Source organism: Gymnodraco acuticeps, unplaced genomic scaffold (genome assembly GCF_902827175.1).
Source record: "Gymnodraco acuticeps unplaced genomic scaffold, fGymAcu1.1, whole genome shotgun sequence".
Lineage (NCBI taxonomy): Eukaryota > Metazoa > Chordata > Actinopteri > Perciformes > Bathydraconidae > Gymnodraco > Gymnodraco acuticeps.
The window spans coordinates 1,366,230-1,381,513 of NW_022990685.1; the positions used below are offsets into that span (position 1 = coordinate 1,366,230).

Genomic DNA, 15,284 nt, shown 5'->3' on the forward strand with positions numbered 1-15,284 from the left:
TATCATTGTCTATATTCATTTTTCACATTTACAAGCACAAAAAAAGTGTTGTGTTTGAATTTGCCAGTAAAATTGTTATAGTTGTAATCTTGTGTTTACTATTTGAGTATGGGCTTTTAAACATACATTGCCCAATCCATCCTTTCTCCAACCAATCAGTCGATCCATAGACAATTCACTGGAACCAGAGACCAATAAGTTATATAGAGATTGACACTCGATAACGTCAAACAAATTTGATGTCCTATTTTTGCAAAAGCAGATTTAAACACCTAAGGATAAACCTGCCAGCCAGCTAACCAATCAGAGCAGACTGGGCTCTGGTTTCAGACAGAGGGTGAAAAGAGGTGCTGCAGCACAGGCAGTATGAGGAAAATAAATAGCTTTTTGAACATTAAAGTGTGAAAACATGTCACACTAGAGGCCCAAAACATAAATGAAAATGAGCAGAATAGGGACCCTTTTAACCAGTGCGTGTACACCTACTAAGAGAAGTCAAAATAGACATGTAAAGAGAAAACATGGTTGCTTTAATTGGCAAGAAAAACATCGACAGGAAGTATAGCCCAAACAATGCTGATTAATCACCCTAAATGCCCTCAAGAAGTGAACTCACAGAAGTGTATTTGGTGGGCTTCTTTGTAATGTTTATTTGACCATTTCTATTAGATCACATTGTTTCCTGAGATGACACATGCTGCTCAATTTGCATGACCAGACAAATGAATGTTCCAAACATTAATTAATTTGGCGTTATGTGTAATTTGTTGTGACAGCAATATTACAACTCTGTTGTGTGTTAGTGTATCTTTGTATTTGCATTTCTTCTGTGTGTGCCCGTGTGTGTCTGTATTCAGATTCCTATTTTCATCTCATCATTTTATTTCTTGTTTTCGTACTCCCCTATGCAGTGTACTATTCTCTTTGTATTCCCTCTGGAAAAAGATAATTACAATAACAATGTGTTGTTGCTGACATGAGTGTCTTTGTGATGTTCCAGGTGATCAGCGCTCCACAGGCAGCTGTCAGAAGAGGCACCGGGAGGATGTCGGGTCAGATGACAGAGACTTCATCAAAAGGATGAAAGGTGACTTTGAGCATCCACTCACCGGTGTAAAAAAGAGACATTCTGCTCACAGGATTTTAATTCTCTTCCTCCCAACTCGTAAACACACAGCACACACACCACAGGGGACTAGTGAAAAATAATAATAACCAAAGACCGCCGAATAAATGCTTTGGCCAATATTCAAACACTGGAATCCATGTCTGCTGATAGTGTTCACAGTGTCTATTTGAAGCCTTATTTTTATCATGTAGCATTATTAATTGATATAACTTTTCTTAAAGGGGCCCCATTACAGAATGCTTTTGGGGTTTTCCCTATCCTGTAGTGTTATATAGGTTTTGGCTAAAATCCCAAAGTTCCCTCCAGAGGGAGTTTCTCTCACTTTTTGGAAAATCCATTTAAAAGGGCAGGGATCCTATAACCAGACCAGACCATACATACCATGCCATAAAGGGTATCAGGCCTTCAGTTTATTAGAAAGCTGTCTTGCTCATTTTGACTCCCCAGAATAAAGCTTAGCGTACAGCAGATAAGTGGATATTGATTGAAGAGATTGTCGCTCAGTTGTAGCTAATGACAAAGACAAAAAGCCCTGTTTTCACTGTTTGTATCTGGCACAGCTTTTAAGTACAGTCCTGTAAACAAAGTGCCTTCTGACAGGCGTTGTGTAAAAGGTGTACAAGTGAGAGTCAGTGGAGCAGAAGGAGGGGAGGCTAAGCTTTTCTCAGAGATCCGGACGCTCTCTGTGTGAGGCTCAGAGCGGCTGTCAGACGGTATGCACTTCAATCTCCGCTTCAGAGGAGACAAAGTACCCCGGCTCGGCCTGGATGTGGCCCATTGTAGGCCGCCGTTTGAAATTCAGCAGTCGGAGCTGATATCTCCTCAAGATCATATTAGCAATCCACTTTAGTGCAGTGAATTGTCAACAGCTTACTGTATCCTCAGAGGCATCATTCACCGTATCACCCAGCTGCATGAAACCGGTTCAAAAAGCTCTTAAAATTCTGAAAGGAGCTGTGGCCTTTTAAGTGAAAAGTTTCCTCCATGCAGAAAATTGTGTGGCGTTATCAGATTTCCGAGTAGCTGCGATAGAGAGGAAAAGGGGAAATGGAGCTGAAAGACGCATTAACAGGTTATCAGGAGTCTGTGTGTCTTAATGTCATGTCAACGTCAAAACTGTCCATCAGCGCCATCCAGGTCTTCATCAGACATCTTCATCAGATCTGCGTGCTGTGCCCTCAGCAGTGTTGGGGTTAACACGCTACAAAGTGATGTGTTGCTGTAATCAGATGACGTCGCTGTTGATAACAGCAGTAATCACATTTCAGTTACTAAGCACGGCATTCATATTTGCACTAGATGGTTGAAAGGAAAACATATTTTAAGTTGTGTTGGTGTATGACAAAGAATTGAGAGTTTTTCTGGGATGTTTTTTAAGGCTGATGTTTAAACAAAGAGCATTTGTCATTTGATTTAGGTTGCATCTCAGGTGATGTTACAGTGTAATCCAAAAGTAAAGTGACTAGTATTGTAACTAATTACTTCCATCAGTGAGAAATTGAGTAAAGTAAGGCATTACTCTTTTATAAAGTAACTAGTAATGTGTAATGCATTATGTTTTTTTAGTAATTACCCCAATTATGGCCCTCATTGATGGCCCTCTGTATAATGTGCGTAACACAGGTTATATGCTCTGATGGTAGTAGTCTTGCTGCCGCTATCATACTGAAGGCACTATCTGTCCCTACAGTGGTGACCCTGTACTCTATCTTCAAGAAACAAGCTATAGCACATGCTTCAGCAAAATGTATTTCCGCCGTTTTCACCAGTTCAGGTGTGCTGTTATACCGAGGTAGTGCTGGTGCTTACTGATGTCCAGTGGTCAGTCAGTTCAATACATCTAGCTTTTTCCGGTTCCGCTTTCTTTGCCTTCTCACTGCCATGCAATTCATGGTAAACCTCCACTCTGGAAAAACAAAAGGAAGTTGGGGTCAAACTTTGTGATATGATTCATTTGTGTACATTTTTTATACGCATCAAGGTTTCCCGATTAATTGCAATCTACAACGCTTTGACTTTGACAGCCCCAGAAATAAGTTTAGATAAGACGTATTCCCTAAGGGGCACATTGACTTGTTAAAGCATAACAAATGTATACTGTAAAAGGCTGTATTTCTTTGAATGAAAATAATAAATTAAAGAAATAAGAGAGGTGACATTAAAAAATGCTGCAAACAATATAAACATTAAAATATGCACAAAAGAGACTGATGAAGGTTTGTTATTGTGGATTGTCTTCAGATGTGGCCGTCCTAGCAACGGTTTGACTCAGATCTGAACACGTGCACATTAAACACACTTGTTTAAATTCAGTGTGACTGAGGACGTCACTATCCCAGCTGCCCTTCACAAACAAACTTTCACAAATCTGCGTGGAAAGTAATCCAAAAGTACACTTGTTAAAACTCCAGAACTTGCTTTTTTGAATATTCACGTTTTCATGCTTTTTTCTAAATTAAACTAATTTAAAACGTTGTTTTATACTAGTGCAAAAAAGGTTCAATTGTGCACTTCTGGTAGCTTAATGTAAATTATATACAATAAAGTTATGAATAATGTGAAAAGTTTATGCAATATTGTATTCAAATGTAAATAAAGTTTTATAAAATAAGTGTAGTATAGTGTAGGGAATACAATTATTTCCAAAATATATACCTTATCGTATAAATGAAAAAGAATACCATGATCAAATAATATTAATATGTAAATATTCAATGAATAAATTAGTAGCAATACAGCATTAGTATGTAGTTATCTAAGTTATGCGATTTAGAGTAATAATGAAATCCTGAACATGTTGAACTGTGACTGACTCCCATTGTAATAGATGTGGGTATCATGATTTTAGACACTTACATCAGATTGTTTCTACAGCTACATTTCAGCATTACTACCTTTTTTTGGCGGCTCCTGCCATACCCTGAATTAAAGTTATCAATGTTTAAACATTGATTTTATGTCACTTAAATGTCTAGAAAACGTCAACTGCTTCCAGAGGCGCGGCAAGGTATGTTGAGTGGGGGTGCTGAGGTGCTGGACTCCAGTGAACACTATTACGGGCACTGTATAGAGCACGCACAAAAGCGCGAGCACCAGGGGCGCTACAGTGGAATGTTCTACTGCAACACTCCCCACATGCAAACACACAGTACACCCGCGACTGTTGCAATGAAGGCTCGATAATCAGCTCACGGCATATAGGCAGGGGTAAAGTGCGATATTTTCCGAGTGGAGAGCGGACCTCACCTCCTCTAGGGGGGTCCGGGGGGATGCTCCCCCGAGAAGATTTTTTTAAATATTGAAGTTAAAAGCATCAATCTGGTGCACTTTGAGAGCAACATTAAGAGATCTATGGATACATCTCTCAACACCCAGATGAAACACAACTGTAAGCAGATGTTCTTTTTCTTTATGGATATTTTACAAATCACTCCCCTTTCAAACTGTATTCTTGTTTTACTGCCATATAGTATTTCATAACTGTTTTTCATTTATTCTCTTGTTTTTTTTATAAAGATAATGATCATATAAAGATGTGCCGCGGAAATAATCTTTTGAATAATTTGTGACCAAACCGTTTGAGACCCACTGAGATAACTTAGACTAAAGTGAACTATCTAAACACTCAGTCCTTTAGCTCACCTGAATCTCTCAATCTGTCAGGAGAGGACTCTCCTCCAGCTTGTTGTGAAAACAGCTCCTTATAGTCAGTGCAGCTAGCTAACCAGATGCTAACAACACGGTCTCGCTCTCTCTCTCGCTCTCGCTCTCGCTCTCTCTCTCTCTCTCTCTCTCTCACACACACTAAATGCGCTATTTGCACACACACACACAGAGCCGAGCTTGAATGACACAAGCACACTTTTATTTCCATGAAACTCTCTGATTGGTCTGGTGTCTCGCCTCGTTGCATTCACTGAACACGGAAAATTACAGTACTGCCGTCCTCTCTAGTGTCATGATGAGGTTCACGTAAAGCACGGTCAATGTATTATATTATTGAGGTAGAATTGTCCGGGGCTACAGAAAAAACATTCGGGGCAGGCCAAAATATTATTTTACCAACAATGTGGAATTTATTGGCTACATATTACACAGATTATGCACAGCGGGAGCAGCAATAACCGTCAAATAATAATTCAGACAGGGGAGCTCCGCACCGCCTGCCTGCCGATAGGGGGTGCTGCAGCGCCCTCAGCACCCCCCTTCCCGCACTTGCGTTTTTCTTAAGCCCCGCCTCCAATCTGCTGAGTCACGGCCAGTAATGTCTCAGTCAGATTATTGGAGAGGGAAAAGAACACTGGACTCTGCTTTTAGCAAATGTACAACTTTTAGTCCTTAATGATTCAAATAAGAGCTATTCAGTAGGGGTGGAACGGTTCACAGAAGTCACGGTTCGGTACGTACCTCGGTTTGGGGGTCACGGTTCGGTACGGGTTCGGTACAACAAGAAAAAGCAAAAAAAAAAGTCCCAAATGCATAATTCCAGGTTTGTTATCTATTTTTGAACAGTAGTGCAAGTTTCAGTTTAAAAATAAGGAACTCTAACATTTTGAATAATTAACTGTATTACACTGTTAAGAACAAACCACAAACAGTACCACACACACTCAGATGGCCATATTATCTATAATGGCTGATGTCAAACAAAAAGATTCAATAAGCTGTAAAACTAAAAAGAATGTCTTGAAAATATGACATCATAAATAATAAGAAAGTGTTTCAAGAGCGCATAGTCGTTGAAATATATATGCCAATAGCTTCCGTTATTTATTTTGGTCTCACGGCTTTCATGTCTATTGGCTTCTTAAAAACAGCGGGGATCAGCTGCTGAACTGCTGCTGTCTTTTGCCGGGCTCCGGTGATTGGCAAATCTGGGTGATGCCTTCTGAGATGATTTAGCATGTTTGGCATGTGTTACCATTAGCATACCGCACCGCTGTCAAACAACGCCGGCACACCGTCCTCGTCCGATCCACCACTCGCACACTCCATCGTTATTGTAGTCCGCAGGGAACCCGAAATGTTTTGCATTCCCATGGATCCCACTATTTTTGGCTATTCACACACATGTCCATACCATTGCTGCTATATATACAGTACAAGTGTGGCTGACATTGATCCTGTCTGTCACACATTATTTTATAATGATCTGAACAACGATTGCATGCAGTGTTGAGCTGGTTGTGATAGCAGAGTTTGTGTTTGTGTTTGATTCCCCACTATTTTGAGCTCCAGTAATGATTTGGGAACACATCTGTCATGGCTTTCTGCTATGCTAATGTAATAGGAGTAGTAACGAGATGTCACAGAACAGCTACAGTAGCTTTATTCCTATGATCATTATAGATTCCACTACCACTGCAGCAAAAGTCCAATTATGTATACCTACGGTCATGCATCATGTTAAGTAAAGCAGCAACGATACGTCGACTGTTCTGCTCAAATTGTATGCCCGTCTAGTATATTAGTAGCAGAAGCCAATATATTTTTAATAGGCAGGTAGTTTGATGCCTTATTCATAACTTTGACATTCAAATGCTGCTCGGCTTTTCTTCATTTTGCTTATAGGCGATTTTTCTGCACAGTTGAAGAAAATGATTAGAATGCTAATAATAGTATTAGTATTAAACTATTAATACAATTATATTCCAGTGCTGGCTGTATAGGAGTGTGTGTGCTCCAGAGTGTTGTAAAGTCTAAAAGTCTATATTTATTGAAAAAAGATTAATGTAATCATATCCAAAATTCACAACTTGTCTTTATCTAACCAAGTATTAACATAACAATTGCAACAAACTGACAGCACCATTAATTAAATGTATACAAAACAAAAATATCCACTTTTTTAGGGTTTGTAGCCTTTATTTAACCAGGTGAAGCCCCTTGAGATCAAAAGATCTCTTTTTCAAGGGTGACCTGCAGCACATTAGTTACACATGTAACATAAAAACAACAGAACAACAATAAGGATGACATACAACATAATGTGCAGGGTACAGTTTACAAACTCTATTTACAGAGACAGGTACCATGAGTATCAAACAGCATGTCACCCAGCCGAGTTTTAAAATGATGCAGGGGAACCAAAGTGCTCAGTTTTAAACATGTTTGCAGACTGTTCCAATTTAGTGGAGCTGCACAACTAAAAGCTTTCTTCCCTAAGACAGTCCTAGCACTTGGCACATTTAATAAAACAACATCATGAGATCTCAGGCAATATGTACTTTCAATTCGTCGAGAGATCAGAGAGCAGATATAAAAAGGTAGTTTACCCAACATGGCTTTATAAATGAACATGTACCAATGACTGAGCCTCTGGGGTGATGATGGTTTAAGAGTCATATGAGTAAACCAAAATAAAAGAGTATAAAAGGTTAGCTGGCCACCTCTGTTGAGATTGGTCAACCGCTTAGAGATGTCCCGCCAATAAGAGTGCTAGCCAATAATAGCAGATTCAATGTGAATATGGGAGAGAGACTCCCCCTGAAGGAAACTTTGGGATTTTGAACTTTGCAGACCATTTACATGCACACAAACCTATATAACATACTACAGGAAAGGGAGAACCACAAAAAGTATAATAGGGCCACTTTAATAAAAATACTTTCGGTACTGCATTCATTTTAAAATCACCTTGATTTTAATTAGTGCAAATGCTGTTTACAGCATTCCACTATAGTTCTTCAAATCTTTATTCTTCAACTTATTATAACTTCAGCCTACTTTCAGCTACAGAAACCATTCGAATATCAAAATATTCAGCCTTTTCAGCACATGATGGGAAACCTTCAACTTTTTCGAAATATGTTGTACTTTTTGAAATATTCAGCTTTTTAAACTCTTTTTTAACATGGAACTCAATGGGAGGAACCTTCAAATCCTCTTTTACCTACACCTTGCGCCAAATGCTACTCCCTCCACATACTTTCAGCTAGAGACTTCACTCCAACTTTAAAATGATCACAAGACCTTCAGCTATGTTCTTCAGATTCTTCATATCTTTTACACTTTTTGAGATATTTAACTTAGTTTGGAGCTTGGTAAAGAGGCTTTCTTCAGATTGTAACATTAGTGTGTATTGCGCAGCTCGTTAAGTCTAGAGTTATTTGATCTCAAAAGAGAGTGGAGGAGAGCTTGAAATTCGCCCAATTTTTTTTTTTAAACCTGCCATAATTCCAAAACCCTACACTCCTTGGACATAATTCTATGCTTGAATTGTAGGAAAACCTCTTTTACGTTGAAAAATGAAATAAAATTAAGCAAGAAAATTAAACAAAATGCCTCCTGAGGGCATGAAGTGACAAAAACGTTCAACATGTCTCTATTAAGTCCCATTGTAAATTCAGCCTGATCTTTCGTCAGAGCAGCAGCTGCACACCTTTAGTAAATCTGCCAAAAATGCCACATTATTGACCCGAAAGTACACAAACAGCAGACTCAGACGCTCGGCAGGGTCCTGAGATGCTGCACATCTTACATTTTACCGATATCAGCCACCGTTTTTAAACTATAGTTAGAAATTAGGGGTGTAACGGTTCACAAACATTTCGGTTCGGTACGTACCTCGGTTTTTTGGTCACGGTTCGGTTCGGTACGTTTTCGGTACAGCAGAATTTTTTTTTCACAAAACAAAACATATATATTTTTTTGTAGTATTATTATTAAACTGTGAATAATGTATTCACTCAAATAAATACAAAATATAATAAAATAAACATTAAGGTGCAGCATTTCGATGAACTGAAATAATCTGTATTTGAACTTTACTGTAGGCTACTAGTACTCACAAAACATAAACTATTAGTTTTGGGTTTTTAATTATTATTAAACTGTGAATATTCACTCAAATAAATACAAAATATAATAAAATAAACATTAAGGTGCAGCATTTCGATGAACTGAAATAATCTGTATTTGAACTGAACTGTACTAGTTCCTAAGCAGCCAGTTTGACATTAGGACTTGCTTGTCATTGTATTTTCATGTTTTTTTAAAGAAAAATGAACTTGTCCACATTGCTTGCCGAAAGGGCAGATCTGCTGGCACTAACAATGTCTCCTGCTGTGGAGAACACCCTCTCTCTAGGGACAGAGGTAGCAGGTACAGCCAGGTAGCGCTTTGCTAACATGGCAACATAAGGATATTTGGCGTTTGTAATAGCTTTGGCTCGGTCTGAACTCTCTGCGAGTGGTGGAGGCTTACATGCTAGCGGGAGTTGGGTTTGCACTTCAGTCTTTTTTCTTTTGGTACCGGTGATATTCACGTTCGGGTGATGCCTTTTCAAGAGTGTGCAAGTTTGATGTATTGCCAGCCGCGTAACCAATGTTAGTTGAACAATGCCGACAAACAGCTTTGGTTCGGTCCACCTGTCTTTGTCCGTCATCCTTGTACGTAACTGCGAAACCAAAATGTTCCCAAACCGGAGACTTCAATGATGCTGGAGGATTTTCGAGCTCAACTTTATCTGCGTTCGCCATTAATTTTCGACAGTTCCTCAAATTACTGACTACATTTGAACGCATCCCTCTGACCAGCTCTCATAGTATGCCTCTCATCCAATGAAATGACTTGCTCGCTCTATGACGCGTTGAACCCAATGTGAGCAAATTACTCTGAATGCTGCGACGCAGCACCTGAGATTACTTCCAAAAAGTTGTTCACGTTCTCAATTTTTTACGTTTAACGTTATATTCGTTCGGTACACTTCGGTACACACCTGTACCGAACTGAAGGGCCCGTACCGAATAATTTCGGTACGGGTACGTGTACCGTTACACCCCTATTAGAAATGTAAGAGGTTTATCTCTCATTCAGATCAATGGAAAGGCTCTCCTTTCACTGCACATCTCCATGGTAACCTTTGATCTCTGCACATAGGTGTTTGATAACATCGTCACCATGGTAACCTTTAATCTCTGGGCTTACACACACAGGTGTTTGATAGCGTCGTCACCTCAAACACAAACACACAGGCTTTCTCAGCCTATTCTTTTCTGTCTGATGGACACTTCATACTGACTTCAACATGTTCCACATATTTTATACATTATTGGTGATGTATGGTTTTAGTCGAAAAGTTTGCAGTTTAAAGCGTTTTTTCTTTCTTTTCTCTTGTTAATACACATTCATTCACTACTACTTACATTTAATATCTAACTCCTTCAGCCTACTTTTAGCTACAGAAACCATTCAATTATTAAATTATTCAGCTATTTCCGGACATTGAGGCTATACATGTTGTTGTTTATACCTTTTTTAAAACCTTTTCTTTTAAATATTAAGCTTCTTCACTATTTGTCCTACTCTTCCAGTTTAACATTTCACTTTCAAGTTTTCAACAAAGTCATTGCAATGCATTTGAGCTGTAACAATTTTGATTCAAATCATTTCACTTTTCTCCGCTACGTTCAGCAACACACTTACTTGATTTTTGTAGCTAAAAGCAGCTACAGAGACCATTCGACTAATTTCTGCATTTTCAGCTCAATTCAGCAACAAATGTACACAGTTTACAGCATTCGAATGCATTTTCAGCAGGAAATGCATTTTCTAGTTCTGTATAGCTTCCAACCTGATCCTGATCAGTGGATCAGCTGGTGAACTTGTTGCCGTCATTACTTGGTTCCCTTTGTATTTGCGCCTGGCTTCAGAACTCAAGTTCCAGTCTTAAAATAGCACTTGAAATGTTTGGCTCTATGAAACCTGATATACTTATATGATTCTGTTTTCTTCAAGGTTGTGTCTTCCTGGTCGAATGTACTTATTGTAAGTCGCTTTGGACAAAAGCGTCAGCTAAATGCAATGTAATGTAATGTAAAATGTTATACTGGCAACCTGCCAGGTGAGAGACACAAAACTCTGGAGATGACGCCCTGGATGCTGCGTTATGAATATGCATTTTTGGGAAATGAGTGCATTAAGATATAGAGGACATGAGAGAAAGGCAGGAAGAAAGGTGAAAGTTCACTCGACAGTTTATGCGTAGAGCAGCATAAATGAATGGAGTCGGTTCAAAGCAAGCCTGAGCCAGCCCTAACTATAGGCTTTAAAGAGGTCAGCTTAGGCTCTCCATTTCTGGAGCTCACTTGTTCCAAACAAGATGCACCAAGACAGAAAATGAACTGTTCATGCAGATTTAAAGACGCGTCTTAAAAAATAAGTAAAAGGCTACGTGCTCCTCTTCCTCCCCTCCTCCCTCCTGTGTGTCGGTGTAATTAAATCTCCCTCTGTGGGACGATCGTCCCCTGGAACTCTCCTCCGTTTTCAGTTCAAAGCGAGTGACAGGAGGCACAGATACCGAGGGATTAAAACTGCAGACTGCTGCCACGCAATTATCTCACCGCCTCCCACCACGCCAAACACACACGGAGCATTAACACCTCCCCCTCTCTTCCTCACAGCACCTGTCCATCAGCACATCCGTCTCCTCACACAGCGTCCCCATCCATATTCATACCAAAACACACTTGAGTCTTTAGTGGCTGTCAGACCCTCCAACTCATTACTCACTGACTGCATGACAAAAGACAAGTGTGTGTAGAAGCTGCTGTAAGTATTCTGTGCGACACTAGTTTTACAGAAGGGTACATCTGTGGTTGGCCATATGGAAATGATCACAATGGTATCTTAGAGATATACTCAAATAATCACACTTTTTAGATATAAGGAAATAAAGACTGGTGTTTTAGGTTAAGGATGCCCTATTATGCTGTTTCCTGTAATGTGTGTTCTATAGGTGTTTGTGCATGTAAATGGACTGCAAAGGCAAAAATCCCTGTCTTACCTCCAAAGGAAGTTTCTTTCACACCCCCCCCCCCCCCCCCCCCCCTTCCTGAAAAGCCTCCATTAAACTCATTTGTTAACTTCCGTAGTGACATCATTATGTTATCACAGTTGCGCTTCAATTGGCTGGCTTCTCACTACATTGTATGTGATACTTGTGATAGTCTAAAGGGCGGTACATTTCTAAGCTTTTGACCAATCACAACAGAGTCGGCCAGCTGACCAATCAGAGCAGACTGGGCTCTGGCCAAAATGCAAAAATATGTCTTCAGTGTTGTTCAAAACAAAAAAAGACATTAACTGACTGATTGGGAAAGCCCTTTTTTATGAAGCCTTTTCTTTTGGTTTATCTCTTTTTGGAGTCACATTATAATAAGGACAGCTTTTTGCTCAGGGCTGCCTGTATATCTGACAGATTTGTAAATATGAAGGTGTTGTGTGCGATTAAATGACATTAGCTGCTGCAGCTGCAATATCAACGTGTCATGCATCTGTATAAATAATCACAAAGGATAGTCTAAGACCTGTAGGGAAAAATATGAAAAATAAGCTTTGAATCTTTGAAAGGAATGTCTGATGTGCATTAACGACAGCAGGAACGTTTGGAACATCTGACCCCTCAGCATCGCTCTGAAAGCAAAAATAAAGTTTACCGGGTGCAGTATGCCAGTGATATTTTTCTGGAGACAACACAGATATTTCAGGGTAGCAGGGTTAGCTTTCCTTTTAATACCATCCTTCTGTTGGTTCTTCTCAAGTGTTTACAGAGGAGTGTAAAGCAAATCTTGAACGCACACCTGTCCATGTTTCCATACAGCTCAAGGGAATAAAAACATTTGCTATGGCAACTGCCAGACCTTTTGTTCTAACAAGATGTCACCGAAGTGTCACGGCAGAGAAGAGGTGTGTGTGGAGGTGTGTGAAGTATCCTCTCATCAGCTGCATATTAACCGTGAGGGCGCTCTGTTTTATTACATTTAACTCATATTTCATTGATCATTGATGGAGGTCGTGCACAAGAGCTCAGCCTGTATTTTAGTGTCGATATTGTCTTTGCGCTTAAATTCAGTGTTGGAGGTTTTTCAGGACGCTTCATTAAAACCTGCTTTTGCATCATAGGATTCAAATAACCATACTAAAGGTTACTGCAATCTAAGAGTAGCTTGTTATTTAGCAATGGTGATAAACTGTTTGGAAGAAACAAGATTATATCTTTTTAAAACTTGTATTACTTACTTTAGAATTTTAGAATACTTTTTCTGCAGCGTTTTTAAATCTATCTGCAGAATCAGGAAACTTGTTTACAGTTAGTGACCATTAAGTCTGCATTCATTTGTGTCATTATCACATTGTAACCTTATCAATATTAGGGACAGATTGTATAAGTGAAAAAACTCACATTAATATTTACCAATTTGTATTGTACATGAACAAGAAACTGTGTAACTAAACATCACAAATCTATAGTGAAACAATTCAATATTAAAGAGGCACATTTTATGCTTATTGGGTTTTTCCTTTAGTGTGTTTATATGTTTTGTGCATGGGTCTGCAAAGGTTCAAATCCAAAAGTGCCCTGGACTGGGCTCTGGTTTCAGACAGAGGGTGAAAAGAGGTGCTGCAGCACAGGTAGTATGAGGAAAAATAAAGACCTTTCTGAACATTAAAGCATGTAAACATTTCACAGTTGAGGAACAAAATACAAATATGAATCTGGAAATGAGCAGAATATGTCCTTGTTTCAATGTTATCCTGCATGTCTCTTTTTACCTTGACAGGCATTACTGGCAATTTTAGTAACAAAACTGTGATCTTGAGACTTGAGGATTTATCTTATTTTTCTGTTTGACAAAAATAAAGAAATCTGCCCATTTTACACCTAAATATCATTGGGTTATAACATATATTATTTTCTGTAAAAATGCTTGTATATTGGTATCGTGGAGAAACTGATGTTTATTGGTTTCTCATTAATCAGATTTATTCAACCTGCTTTTAACAATTCAGTTTGAAAGAACTGCAAACCTCAAGAACATTTCAAGTTTGTGCATTGAGTTTTATACAGAACAGAAGTGAATGGAAATCAACGGTCGCCTTGAACTATAGAAAAATACATCCTGATAAAATGGCAGCTTAAAATTCTAAACACATCAGTATCCCTCTTTGAAAAAAAGAAATGGTCAGTAAATATTGTTTCATGCATCTCTATCAGCAGTAAAACCTGCTAGAATATCATTCTGAGGAGACTGTTTGGGACGAAATTGAACTTGAAACATGATTGATTATCATTATCCTTTAAATTCTTGCATGCAGTTGTTGAGTTGATTTAAAAGAGTCATACGTTTGATGCCTAAAAACAACTTTACGTGTATGTACTATAGCTTCTGCAGATTCCTCCGTTTCCTTGGCTTTTTTTCTACCAATCATTTAATAGTACAAATCTGAACTTGTATCACGGGAGGAACTTTGGGTCAACTTGGTAATGTCATTCATTTGTGTTCAATATCCAGATTAAGGTTTCCAAATGTTCTTCATAGTTTCTGCTGTTGTGTGTTCTAATGACATTTTAGGGTCATATTAACCAAAATGTTTGGAAGATAACCCGTGCATCTCTCTTCCTTTAGTCCTGGACTGGAGGATGACGGATCCTAACCACCCCATGAACGCTCTCATGCGTCTCAACCAGATCCACCCGGGCCTGCAGTACCGCCTGCTCTCTCAGTCCGGCCCAGTGCACGCCCCGGTCTTCACCATGTCTGTGGACATCCAGGGGACCACCTACCAGGCCTCCGGCAACTCCAAGAGGACGGCCAAGCTCCAAGTGGCCCTCAAGGTATTCTGCACGTTCAACACATGTTTTATAGTGTGCAGGAATTAAATATACTTTACTAATAATGTGAAATGACATCAATCAAACTCACACTAGCAGAGAGCTAAATGTAATACTTTAAGTTTTGTTTGTTCTCCAAGATCTTTCTGGAGCCCTTTCCCTACCATTCAAAACGTATTAGAATTATGTGTAGCTCCTCCATCTCTTTTGTGCAATGTCCATGAGCTCAAGTGTCATAGTTCATAGCATTCAGACTTTTAAATGTAGTCCAACACATTGGGTTAAACAAATATTTGTGTACAGTCATGATCCCCAGAGGATGATTCCAGCTGTTCATTTAGCTCCACCATGGTGTTAACGTTTGTGGTTTTGAGTAAAATATTTCAACAGCTACATAGTTGACATTAAATACAATTTGAAGATCCTTAAAGTCTCACCCAGCAGCATTGTTAGGTCTCTATAGAGTGGTGTGCAGAAACGAGTCCCAAAACCAGGAAATAACTTCGCATTTTCCCACTTCGGGTTCTCTCGTCTAGAAGT

The 15,284-nt window shown here is 39.1% G+C and overlaps 1 protein-coding gene across 3 annotated transcripts in view; it reads left to right on the top strand.

Annotated features, from left to right (window-relative positions):
* Positions 1–15,284, top strand: part of LOC117555389 (spermatid perinuclear RNA-binding protein-like) — a 107,402-nt gene that overhangs the window by 70,501 nt on the left and 21,617 nt on the right. For all 3 annotated transcript variants that reach the window (XM_034230287.1, XM_034230289.1, XM_034230288.1), the window contains exons 11-12: positions 1,001–1,087; positions 14,539–14,747. In XM_034230287.1, coding sequence (XP_034086178.1) covers positions 1,001–1,087; positions 14,539–14,747 — 296 coding nt within the window. The remainder of the gene's footprint in view (positions 1–1,000; positions 1,088–14,538; positions 14,748–15,284) is intronic.